The following is a 13,113-nucleotide window of genomic DNA, read 5'->3' on the forward strand; positions in this document are numbered from 1 at the left end:
TGTACATAATCGCCTTGCACCGGCCAGAACACGGCCAGACGCGCCTCTCCCGGGCATGCCCGGACTCACTGTTCCCGGGCACGCCCGAACCTCCCGGGCACGCCCGGTCTCGTCTTTCCCGGGCATGCCCGCTCTCGCCTTTCCAGGTCTCGCCCAGAGCGTCCGGGCATGCCCGCTATTGCCTTTCCAGGGCTCGCCCAGAGCGTCCGGGCATGCCCGCTATCGCCTTTCCAGGGCACGCCCAGAGCGTCCGGGCATGCCCGCTATCGCCTTTCCAGGGCTCGCCCAGAGCATCCGGGCATGCCCGCTATCGCCTTTCCAGTGCTCGCCCAGAGCGCCCGGGCACGCCCAGCCTCGACTTGCCAGGCCGCAGCCAAACACGCCCGGGCAGGTCCAGACTCGCCTTTCCAAGGCTCGCCCTTGATACCCGGGCATGCCCGGTTTAGCTTTTGCCGGGCAAACTTCCCGACATAAATGTGTATATATATTGTTGCCCGAAAAACGGGCTTGTCAGAATACCTGAGCTGTTTTGTTTCAATAAAGCAACTCGGACGAATTCCGTCTTTGGTCGCGTCAATTCTTTCGACTCGCGTTGGAGCGCAGTTCCTTCAACCTCCACATTTACACTTCATCAGTTATTGCTTCGAGCTTCTACAAACACTCCACTGGTTGCAACAGTACTTGATTACTCTTGTAGTGGAGCCACGTACTGAGACTCTACAAATTAGCAGCCCAAGTACAATTCCCAGGAAGTGCGAATGTTGTAATATCAGCACATGATCATCAACTTCTTACAAACTGCATGGACATCTCTAATAACAGCATTCTATAATTATCTCCATTTGTGATTGGTTACTCTAAGTTGATAAAAAAGAAAAGTAGGAAAGACAACTGAAGCTGCAAGAAGTCCCTGAAATTATATTGGAGCTTCTTCTCCTTATGCAGAAATGAAATATAGGAGATTCTAATACTTTTAGCTTGGCCTAGCCCTAGACAATAGTCTGGAGGCAGTGATGTCGGGATTGTTATGTGATGGCAATACAGTTAGCTACTCTCTAAACCAACATCATCCCTATCTTGTTTAGGACCTTTTTTAGACTGTCGTTTGTGGTCCCTACATTGCCTTTTTAATTTAGCATAAAATTTTTTATTCACTTGTAGATTCAATTCGCGTGGATTCCTTGTTCAGGTTGTTTTATACGACGGCATCAGTGATGTGTCGACGTAGCGAATCTGGCGCCGAGAAACCGTGACTCGAGATGGTTTATTGATCACGTGGTTTGCTTTTGCCTTGACCTGCGACTAGAGGGTCCGTGATCACGTGTCCCGTGTGTGGCGTGTCGCACTGGTACCTCGCTATTTATTTTTATAAATGTAAAACTGAAAAACAAGGCATTTCCCGAGGCATTCTATTTCTGCTGATATTATTTGATTCCACATTATCACGCACAACACCGACACTGAGGCAAATGTGTCTGGCGGCTCCGCCCCCATCACGCTGATTGACAGTCATAGCCACGCCTACCCCGGTCCGATTCTTTCACATAGGAATGTAGTTTTACGTACTTCTCGTGGAATCCTTTCAAGCTGCGAGAATTATAATACCAAAGGATGTTGCAGGAAGTAAAACTCTGTCGGATGGTAGCAGAATCATTGCCATTGATAGAGGCAGCTCGGAAATGTGCCATCTGAAGAAGATTATTATTATTACTAGCCGAAACCCATGGAACATCCACGGAAGGGAGGATGTGGTGTATGGATAGAGTGTACCATTATGGATGGCATAGGGGATTTGCTTGTCCGAGTAAGAGTTAGGAAGAAAGATGAGAATGAAGAGTGCGTATATGAACAACGATCGCCGACACCGGCACAAATGCATGCTCTGGATTGTCCACTCAGTGGACGGCTTGCTTCGCCTTCGACCAGCGGACGCCAATACGATGGCGTCGTAAGATGGCGTCGTATCAGCAGTTAATCGGATGCTTTTGGGCCCCAACGTCGACTAATTCAGATTTTTCGAGTATGTCTACGTACGTGATAAACAAAGAGCGCGGTTCGTAGATCGTAAATCCATTAGTGCCGTGGGCATCGGGTCACTGGGTGCGGCGTAAAAGGGATAACAAAGTCGAGTCCTTACGCTATTATTATATAGATGAACAAGAAGATGAATTCCCGGGTTTGACCGATCTCGTTTTTTCGCTTTATTTTGCTTTTCCCTTGGTCTGGAGAACTGAAAAGTGATCCCTACCTCGACAATCAGCTGAACAGACCAGGTAGGCTCTCATATGTAGCCTAAGTGAGTTTTTAAAGAAGATAATCCAACTTTAGTTTTGTATGTAGCAGATGGGAGCGACATTTTTTTCCACGCCATCCCTACATAGAGTGTACTAGCGTACTCTCTGATATATGTATGTATATATATGTATATACATACATATATATCCCTGCTAATCAGTTTCCCCGCAAGTGAATACAGTGTGAACTATTACCGTATTTTTTGTCGTACAAGTGGATGTGGAGTACAGGTTGAAGCGAGATCAACTGCGGTATATTTGCACACTCGCAACACATCGCCAGCTGGTTCTGTCAGGGCCATGAACGTTAATGAGCTGCTTGGTGTGTATTCTTGAATTAATTTGTGGAACGACCTTTCAGATAAATTCGGAATGTAAATATGGTAGTTTTACCACATGTTTGTTATCATATCTTATCGGGGTACAGTATTTAAAACAAGTGACAGAATCGTTATGTCTTAAACCATAGAGAAATCGAATACGAGTATAAGTCGATGCCCGGACTTTTGCGAAAACAAGTATCGACTTGTACGCAGAAAAATACGGTATATCCCAGGGTTACGTTGATTACGGGGCACGTGAAGAGTTTAATTCAAACAGACTATGGTTTGTTATACATTGCTTCCTATCTCACTTTTTGAAGGAGAATCCTCAGTGAGTCATTGTTGGTAATATCAGTATACCAATCCTAAGATCAGTTTTTTTGAACATCTTTTATTCCAAAAATGGAGGTGTCTTTAATAGAGTGGACCTGGAGTTATTTAAATGTGACAGATTTTGTGTGTGGTGATGTCTCCACAGATGGTGCTGAAACAGAGACTTGTTGGCCATGAGGACTGGGTGCGGGATCTCGATTTTGCTATAAACGGTGTGTCCCACAAACAAAACTATTCCATGTCCCATTTAACAATTACTCCAACTTATCGAGTTTTATACATCCTGTGTTCATGCCAGGTGAAATCATTACCTGTTCGGCATATCAATCCAAGATATTGATCGAGGAAAGCAGTTGCTCCTGTCCCTCCATTCTATTTATTTCCCCAATCATTCTCCCTAGTGATACACTAAATGTCAATAGGAAGAGAAAGTAATACTACACAATACACATGTCAAAGACTAATTGAAAGCAATAACTGAGTACCATGTGGTCAGACTGGTGGGTTTTGTGTCACTTCTGATTGGGGGTGATGGGTGGGTTTGAACTCATTCTAAGGATCCCCAGTAAAGGCGAAGCTGTGACAGGCCAGCTAATTGTGATACTCCTCTAATAATTGTGCATTCTTTAGTGTGTTGTCATTTGGCCCTTCACTCGCCTGTGATGAAATGGACAAGGTGGGGTTTTAACCCTTCTGTGTAACTGGTGAAACAAATTTTATTTGAATGGAGAGGGGCTTGGCAAAGTTCAGGTGTGCGTGTGTGTATTTGTGTGTATGCGTATATAAATATATTGTTACGTTTGTAAGGGAAGGAGATGAAATACCTTGGTGAAGTCAGGAATGTATAGTTTAGAATGGACCGTATGATGCGAAGAAGAAGAAGTATTACACTACTCACAATAAGTTAGGGATATTGTGGGAGTGAGTTTATTTTTTTTATAGGGGTTAGGGTTATGGTATTGAAATCAAGAATGCTGTGTTTTTTCACACTCATTAATAACCACAGAATTAGGACCAACAACTTTTTTCAACATAATTAATACACAAAATCAACCACACCGAAGAACCTGCCAATATCCCTAACTTATTGTGAGTAGTGTAAGTAGGCCGACTGTGCGGGTAAGAGCATTTGCATGTCGCCATAGGGAGGGTGGTTTTGTGCTAGTTAAATAGGAATTATGGTTAATAATCCCCCGTTAACCCTGGTGTTGGGCTAGCGGCTAGGGTGCCGGCTTAGGATCCTAGGATCCTGGGTTCGAATCCCGGTCGATTGCTGAATTAACGCCAGGGGGGTTGACTCAGCCTGTCATCCTTCCGAGGTCGGCTAATTGAGTACCAGTTCACTGGTAATTCCCTGTTTGTCGTTAAAGGCGGCAAAAAGGGTTGGCGTCAGGAAGGGCATCCGGCCGTAAAACATTGCTTCAAAAAGGGGACCAAAAAACAACAACAACCACGGTGCCCGAAAAAGGCCAACCCCCGCTTGCGGGGAAAAATGGCCTCTAAAAAAAAAAAAAAAAAACACCTTTAGAGGCCATTTTTCCCCGCAAAGCGGGGGTTGGCCTTTTTCGGGAACCGTGGTTGTTGTTGTTTTTCGGTCCCCTTTTTGAAGCAATGTTTTACGGCCGGATGCCCTTCCTGACGCCAACCCTTTTTGCCGCCTTTAACGACAAACAGGGAATTACCAGTGAACTGGTACTCAATTAGCCGACCTCGGAAGGATGACAGGCTGTCAACCCCCCTGGCGTTAATTCAGCGATCGACCGGGATTCGAACCCAGGATCCTAGGATCCTAAGCCGGCACCCTAGCCGCTAGCCCAACACCTCTAAAGGTGGTTTTTTTTTTTTTATAATCCCCAGTGTGTAACGCTTCCTGTAATTTTCCCTTTGTTCTTATAAAATTCACTCGGCCAGCCATGCAATCTGCACATTGCCACCACCACACCGAAAAGCCTGACAGAAACCCAGCACATTTGCCCCGACGTCATCCGAACATTCCCGAACAGGGATTAGACTCTGCCCCCACGACGACACGTGATTGGGAGGCCACGCCTTGACCTTCGTCATTGGGCATCAAGCAAGGCCGTGAGGCCTCGCCCCGAAGACGATGATTGGTTCTGGCCATGGACTGATGTAATGGGACGTCAGGATTGGTCGTATGATGTCAGAGAGCTAGAAGGTTCGAGAAGAGGAATAATCCGTTAGCTCTCTCTCTCTCTGGTCCTGGCGTGCGTGGCGAACGGTCGCTTTTCTTTTGACTCTTCTTGGTTCTGGCAATCGGATCGGGCAGTTGCTTTTGTTCTTTGTTCCTAGCTCGTGTGTGATCGTGGAGAGGAGGAGGAGAAAGCGGACTCGCTCTCTCTCTCTTGTGCCGGCTTTGGGATCGAACAGTGGGGGGTGGGGGGGGGGGGAGGGGGGAGGTGAACGTTTGGCTGCCTGCTGCTGGTTCGGTGTGAGGGCGCGCTTAACCGGCGCCATTGTTCGGATGCCTCGACGCGCGGTGATTTGTTCGGGTTGTTGGAAACGCGCGGGTTCAACGACCACCGAGCTCCTCAAAAGTCCTCGTTGAGATGCAAAACTGAGTACCAGCCGACTTAAAACATTTATTTTCTTCAATCATTCCCTTGTTTGTATACGAGTCTGAGTGAAGACGTCTCAATATAGGAATTTAGTTTTAATTTACCTTTCGTTTTTTAAATTATCCTTGCATCGATTTGCATTAAATCCTTTATTTTTGGAATCTCAATTTATTGTATTGTGAATTTTGCTGTCTCATAGTTGTGTTTGGGGGTCGAGTAATAACCCCGTGGCGGCCGTCCGATTAGATAAGGCTTCAGGCCTTTCCCGCACGCATGAAAAGATAATCCCGCCAAGTTTAAAAATACGCCTCGGAGTTAAAGCTCATTTCGGCTATCTGTCGTCGGGGTTCTAGATCCCCGGCGACATGACAATATAATAATATATATTGTTGCGGTTTTGGGAAACCACTAAAAAGTAAGGGCAACCACCATACAGGTCCCTTCGAATAGTTATTTCATAGCAGACCATTATCTTAGCCCTTCCCCTTATTTTGGGTTCGTATGTCGTTATGCGTTGGGGAAAGGAAGGATCGGTCCTCCTCTCATAAGGGATCATTTACCAGGCAACGCACCAGGCTACAAGGCACACCATGGTGTCCAGGTTCAGAAAGCCACCAATCAGGTCCTGAAACATTTTGGGGGAGCTTGTGGGGTGGAGTAACGGGCTCCACCCGTCGGGAGCCAGGAGACCTCCAAGATACCACCAGGCCCCCCCACCCTCAGCGAGGGTGAACAAAGGGAGATTTCAAGACATTGATTCTCTCTCTGGCCGCTCTCTCTTGCCCCACTGAGTACGTGGACATTTTGCTCTGGCTGGTCTCCCTCTCGCAGGCCTCTACACCTGCATTATTCCACTCTGGGCCTGTCTCTTATGCACTCACGACGTGCCTGCAAGATTGCTCCACTCTGGGCCTGTCTTTTGTGCACTCACCACGTGTCTGCAAGATTGCTACATTCTGGGCCTGTCTCTTTGTCGACTCTGGGCCTGTCTCACTCTGCTGGGTTCACTGAGCACGTGTGCTCCATTCTTGGGGCCTGAATTGTTGACCTAGCACATGTGCTCCTCTCTTGGCCTGGGTCACTCTGTCGTGCTGACGATCGACCTCACTCTGCCTGTCCGTGCTGGGATCGTCATTACCTGTTCGTGCTGCTCAGTGGCAACACCGGGACGGGGGCGTCGCGAGGAGAGGCATCCAGAGCATCGTAGCATTTGTGCTATCAGGTTTCCTACGTTCGTTCGTTTGTTCGTTCCCTACCCTCCCTCATGAAAGTGTGCTGGGCCCATGTTAACCCCCTCGTAGTAAACGGAGGTTAACCCCCTCATAGTAAACCCGAACCCCGTTCAGGAGCGGGATTCCTGTCCGAGCACCGTAACACATTTAGTGCCGGGAGTACGATTTCGCTCCGGCCACCGTACCAATATATAAATATGTGTGTGTCGTTGGTTATTATCTCCATAATTTGGGTTTCGAAGGTGGAAACGAGTCCTCCCATGACTCGAAGTATCCTCCCCCACTTTGGTGAAGGATTGCGATTCATGGGCTATGTTTTGAAGTTGTGTTGTACTCAGAGTTTTATTCCAAGTACTCTTTTCACGATCGTCATTGAGCCCCAGACAGCCTCCAACTGTGGTTCGTTTCAAGTCGTAATATTCCCAGGGATGGTTTTTAAGATCTCCGAAAGTTCTTCTTCATTCCTGTTGCTCTAAATGTCACAGGTGCAATTTTGGTACTTCAGATTCCAGGATGTTTCCGTTCATTTTTGAGATCTTGGTGTTGGGTTATTTTCTTGATTTCTGCATTGTTTAGGCCAAAATTGCTGGTTGCAGAAACCTCAATAAGCAATGCCTTCTTTTCTTTTTTGAACCACAGTACTATATCCGGTTGGAATGCTTTGTTTTCTATGTTCACGCTTCATGGGATCATTAGGACGTACATGAGCGTTACTTCCTTGTTTTCAGTGATTGCATTTGGTTCATGATTCCATTCTTTTTCTGGAACTGGGATATTAAATTTCTGTATACCTTCTTGTGCCTTTATGTGTACAGATGTTCTGACATGAGCTATTTACATCCCTATAGGAGTTGGCTCGTGCTTTCTGTTTCGAGCTTGCAGAAGCTACACTTATTTGATTGAATCAGTCCCATCATTTTCTTAAAGTTGTTGGTATCCTAGGTCTTGATATTGGGCACTTATTATGGTTTGTTCTCCATCCCAGTTGAGCTGACCTCTTCTTAGCCATTCCAATGAGCTTTCTTTGTCTATGTCTATGTCAACTCGTTTTTACTTGCGACACGTTGCAGGTCTACAAGAGCTTCTCATTATTGTTGTTGTTGGGGTCGATTTTTTAAATGTGTACCCATTGGTTGGACAGCCGCTGGACCACACTCACATCTGTCACTTGACTCCAACCAGTATAGCACAGAGTCAAATTCCAAATTCCATAGCACAGAGTTGGTTTTCTGGTGGGCCTAACACATTAGGCCGATAGACCTCTGCTGATTATACACTGCCCGGGTTTGTTGCATTAGATCTCCATTGACTTTGTTTGGGTCAAGTGTTATTCACGACGAGGGTCCATGAAAAATCTAATTATATGTCGAATAATAGTCAGGTTTAATCAAGCCTGTCATAACGCACAGTAATCAAGCGTAATGTTATGCAAATTACTAAAAAAAAATAGCGTTGTGTCATGTTAGAATGACCCTACATTGGGGTTAAGCAATCCCTGACCATGTAATGAATCAGCTCGTTCGAATATAACCGTGAGGAGGGTGACATGGATAAGAGGTGTCGAGTTAATCTTTTAATAGCACATTAAATACGCATTTCCTAATCAGCCCGTTACCAGATTTTGTTGCAGGTTGGGACTACAGTGCGGTCGGTCATTCTTGGTTATGCATTCTGGCTTTTTTGTCATTCTCCCAGGTTTCGGTGTATATTTTGTTTACTAAATTGAGGCTCGTGTAAGAGCTAACACATAATAAAGGGAGCGGAAGACAAGAGGAAGAGGGGAAGAGAAAGGGAAGCACAACAACAGGAGCGAAGAGGGACATCGGCAGCTCTGTGGGAGAGAGATGGCTGGGGAGGGGTACACGGGATAAACAAGATGGACACTAATAAGACTTTCAGGAAAGAAAATGGAATTTGAAGGAGGTGGATTTAGCGTGGATTAACCGGGGTAGAAAAGATCATGGTTTTGGATGGGGGAAGATAAGAGATGGTGGTGAACAGCTGTTTAGAAGACCTGGAGAGAGGAGTGGGATTGAAGGGAGTGTGGAAATTGGTTTCAGGGGATGGGAGAAAAGAGGAATGAAAGAGTGAAGGTGAGCAGAGAGTCTTGATTTTCACAGTTTCACAAGAAGAGGGTTTCTGGCAGATCTTGTGCGACCTGAAGGAATATTTTGGGGACAGAACACAGACAGAGCTGGGGGAGCTGGGCCGGAGATGAGTCGGTCGAACACAGAAAGACCACCAACCTGCCTGCAGTGAGCGAGAGAAAGGTCCCCAGAATCAGCTTCATCGCAGGAGATTCCAATGATTCTGAACGCTTTGGTTTCTTCAGCGTGGAGCCGAGCTAGGTGTGAGGCAGGAGCACCGGCCCAAAGGGGAGAACAGTATTCCATTGAGCTGCAGATGAAAGCTTGAAATTGAACAATATTTTATCAGCTTTTAAAACCCAAATTAGAACAGTAAATCGCAAAAGCAAACCACCTGCGAGGAGCTAAATGAGCAAGAATGGAGGATTCCCTGGTGAATGTGTCATTTAATTTTATCACTTAACACTGGAATCACTTTCGTGATCTTCACCACTGCTGGAAAATGCAAAAAGTCATTTACATCAGAAGTTTATTGACGGAGTGAAAAAAATCATTTATTTGTGCTTTTACACTGAATTTTGTCGGTATGATCGACATGAATGTGAGGGTCGGTATGAAGGTAATGCCACTTGTTTTTCGTTTTGTAACCAAAGCATCGTAGGAAAGTGACGTGAGATCACAATGAAAGGTTTGCATCTCCTACCAATTTTAAGTTGAGCAGCACTGTGATCGGTCACGTGACATCACACAATGCTTTTAAAATGGCTGCCCTGCTGTATGTGCGTACGAAGCAGAGCGCAATTGTTGAATTTCTTGCTGTGGAAGAGGTTCCTCCAGTGGATATTCATTCGCATTTAAAGAATGTGTACGTGACTCCACCATCGATGTGAGCACCGTTACATGTTGGGGAAAGCATTTCGAGAGGGGGAGAAACCGATATCGACAACGAGTCTTGAAGTGATCCGCATGCAACCGCAGTGACACCGGAAAACAAGTCAAATTGATCCACTCATTAAAGTTGACCCCCTACCCCCTTCCCACGCCTCCTCCCCCCAAGCCCTCTCCCTCCCACAGATCTCTCGATGTCCCTGCCCTCAAATGTTGTGCTTGCGTACTTCCCCCTCTCTCCCCATCTTATCTACTGCTCCCCTCATTATGTTTTATGTGTCCGTTTGTTTCTTTTTGTGATGAATGTTAGCTCTTTCACGAGCCTCCATCTTGTATACAAAAAGAAATATTTAAAAAAAAATATATCATCGGATTCTTTAGAGTTAGACCACCATGGTTTGTCTTTGCAATATCTGCTCCACACACACCGGGCAATTGAGTCGGTGAGCTTGCATGCCTGATATTGATACCATTTATCCCTCTACTTGTGGAGCTGTGTGCAGGTCCTGGAGACCTCCTGCTTGCTAGCTGTTCCCAAGATGGCTATATTCGACTCTGGCAGATCGGTGTCCAGACCGAAAAGCCCCCGCAGGATATGGATGCTCCATTGCGAGTGACAGAAAATGCCTTTATCGTGTCCACAGCAGGTGATGCATACACACGATCTTCAGGTAGTGGACAACAAAATGGAAACACCAATGAAATGTCACTTGATGGGGCGTTGGGCCACCACATGCGGCCAGTATGGCCTGTATGTGCTGGGGCATTGAGCCCACCAACATTTGGAATTCTGCAGGAGGGGCCCCATTCTTATACAAGAAAGTCTTAACGCACATTTTTGATGGAGGTGGAAAACGCTGTGTCAGGTGTTGTTCCAGAATATTCCATAAATGCTCAATTGGGTGAAGATCTGGTGACTGGGAAGGCCATCATATATGGATAACATCAGTGTCATGCCAATAAAACCATTGGGTGACCACATGTGCTTTGTAGATGGGGGCATTGAGGGGTCGCCTCTTGCAGCCATGCTTGCCATAATTATAGGCAATCAGGCCTGTGCAGAATTTTTATACATGACCCGAAGCACGCTGGGATGTTGTTTGCTTAATTGACACATCGGCCACACCTGCGTGGAAGCCGTTGCTTTGTGTCCCTCATTTACCCAGGTATTTCCATTTTTTTGTACACTACCTGTATGTTTGATCACCGGTGAAAGTTAAAGACAATTCCTCCTCTTGTGATATACATTTATTCTTTCCTGTTGTCGCTTAATAATAATATCCATGTTGCTTTTTTTTTTGTTTTTTTTGTTTCCACAGAAATGTTGAATTGTATAGACTTTAATATAATGTGAACCATACTTGGGTGTATACAGCGATTATTCGTAAATCTGCTGCTCCAAAACCACCGATCAAATATGTGCGTCATCCCTTGTGCCTGCACTGGGATAAATAAATAATCGTCACATTTTTCCCACAGAAACGAGAGTTGTCAATTATGACATTTGCAAAAGAAGAACCGCTCGTAATTGGGAAGATTTACATTCAAAAGTGGAAGCATCACTAATTGGTATAGCTGCCCAGCCAGCAAAGGTATGAACTGTACTCGGTGCCTTCATTTAGAGCTCACCTGGAACACCGTCTGTCCGTCCATCCATAAACACTTGAAACTTCTCCGAAACTGCTGATGGGATTGTAACCAAATTTGGCTAAAATTATCTTTGGTGTGGTAGAACTTAAGTTTGTTCATGGCAACCTCTCCCTCCACCTATAAGGAGGCCAAAGTAAGCCTTCACTTTTTGGCAACCAGCCAGGTGAGCTACAGGACCATTGGTCCTCTATATTTGTTACTGAGAAAGCAGACGAAGTCCTTGAAACTCCTCAATATGTTGAATATGTTCATCTTTGTCTGTCTTTTTGTGCAGTATTCCTTTTCCACTGTACCGTGATTGCAGATTTAGTTGTGAAGTTCATCGTTACAGCCGAGGCGGTGCTGGCCGGCCATGATGGATGGGTCCTCGGAGTGCATTGGCAGTCTTCCTCCAGCAAGGGTGAGTATACCACAGAATGCACGAAGTTCCCATACACAGACAGCTGACAATAGGTCTTTCACCTGCTGTAATTCTTCACGCAGGCCAAGAAGTAGCATCGACTACTATAGGCCCCAAATGTACCAAACCTTGTCGTCCATTTCTCTTCTGTATATTGCAGCATTCCAATGGACTTATTTTGTATGTGGGTGGATGGTTCTACCTATTTACAGTCATTGCTCTTCTTACGAACAGCATGGCATTAAATAACTTAGCCAGGTAATCGAGACAATACAGTTTTTTTTACAACGGGCGTTTACAATGTCTCCATATTTCTTCAAACATTGTACAATTCTACCAGCCTGCTGTGGACCACTCCTAAGATTTTACGTGGATTGTTCCTGTTTTCCTGTTTGACGTGGTTCTTGTTTTATATCTTAAATGTGGTAGAGTACCTTGAGCCTTATTCCTTTCAATACCAAAAACAAACTGAAAACTGTTGGTGTACAGGCATCTTACTATAATTCACCAAATGTCTGTCTGTCCGTCCGTCCGTTCCCAGGTACCGCAAAAACGGCTGAACCGATCGCAACGATATTTTGGGTGGGTAATCCTGGGACACCCTGGAGTAAAATAGGCTATATTGTTTTTACAATTTTCCAGTTTTTCCAAACACGATGGAATAATATTTACCGATATGAACAGTGATGTGGCTTTTATTGAAATTCTACAAATACTGTTGAGATTTTGATGAGACTTATGAACCTGCCGCGAATGCGGAAGTGGACAGATTACGGCAATGAGCGGGTTTGATAATATCCCAATACAACCGTCATTCAATTGTAATGTTTAATCATTAAACGTTAATCGTGTTAATCGTTTTGTTAGAGTATCAATTGATGATTGGAATTGAGTGAATACAATTACGATTTTGAATTCGTAATTGTATTCACCCAACCGTACGGAACTTCACATCAGGATTTAAATATTTGTTTATGTCACGAATGTTGTTAAAAGTTAATTTTTTATATTAATGTTATTTAATTTGTGATTGGAGTTATGCTGTTTGGAATGAAAAAAGGGATATCGAGTTCTAGTGAATGACGATATGCCGTGATGGTTTTACGTTCTGAGTGTGATATTCGTGGATCGCCATATGCAGATTCGCCATTGATTGGGTATAGAACAAACATACCCATTTGTTTGCGAACTGGTACGTTTTTCATGGAAGTCCTTCACGAACTTGCTGTCCATGTCTGATGTGCGACTGAAGGTGCTACAGGAATGTGGAACTTATTGGTTTCATGCTTTAGCATTCGCCGTTTCTGCATTGGCTGCTTGCTTCTGGCCT

The 13,113-nt window shown here is 45.1% G+C and overlaps 1 protein-coding gene across 2 annotated transcripts in view; it reads left to right on the top strand.

Annotated features, from left to right (window-relative positions):
• ELP2 (elongator acetyltransferase complex subunit 2) overlaps positions 1-13,113 on the top strand; it is a 68,953-nt gene that overhangs the window by 20,717 nt on the left and 35,123 nt on the right. For both annotated transcript variants that reach the window (XM_068133221.2, XM_068133222.2), the window contains exons 7-9: positions 3,096-3,162; positions 10,237-10,380; positions 11,688-11,783. In XM_068133221.2, the coding sequence (XP_067989322.2) occupies positions 3,096-3,162; positions 10,237-10,380; positions 11,688-11,783 (307 nt within the window). The remainder of the gene's footprint in view (positions 1-3,095; positions 3,163-10,236; positions 10,381-11,687; positions 11,784-13,113) is intronic.

This window comes from Myxine glutinosa, chromosome 12 (assembly GCF_964187855.1).
Source record: "Myxine glutinosa chromosome 12, kmMyxGlut1.1, whole genome shotgun sequence".
NCBI lineage: Eukaryota > Metazoa > Chordata > Myxini > Myxiniformes > Myxinidae > Myxine > Myxine glutinosa.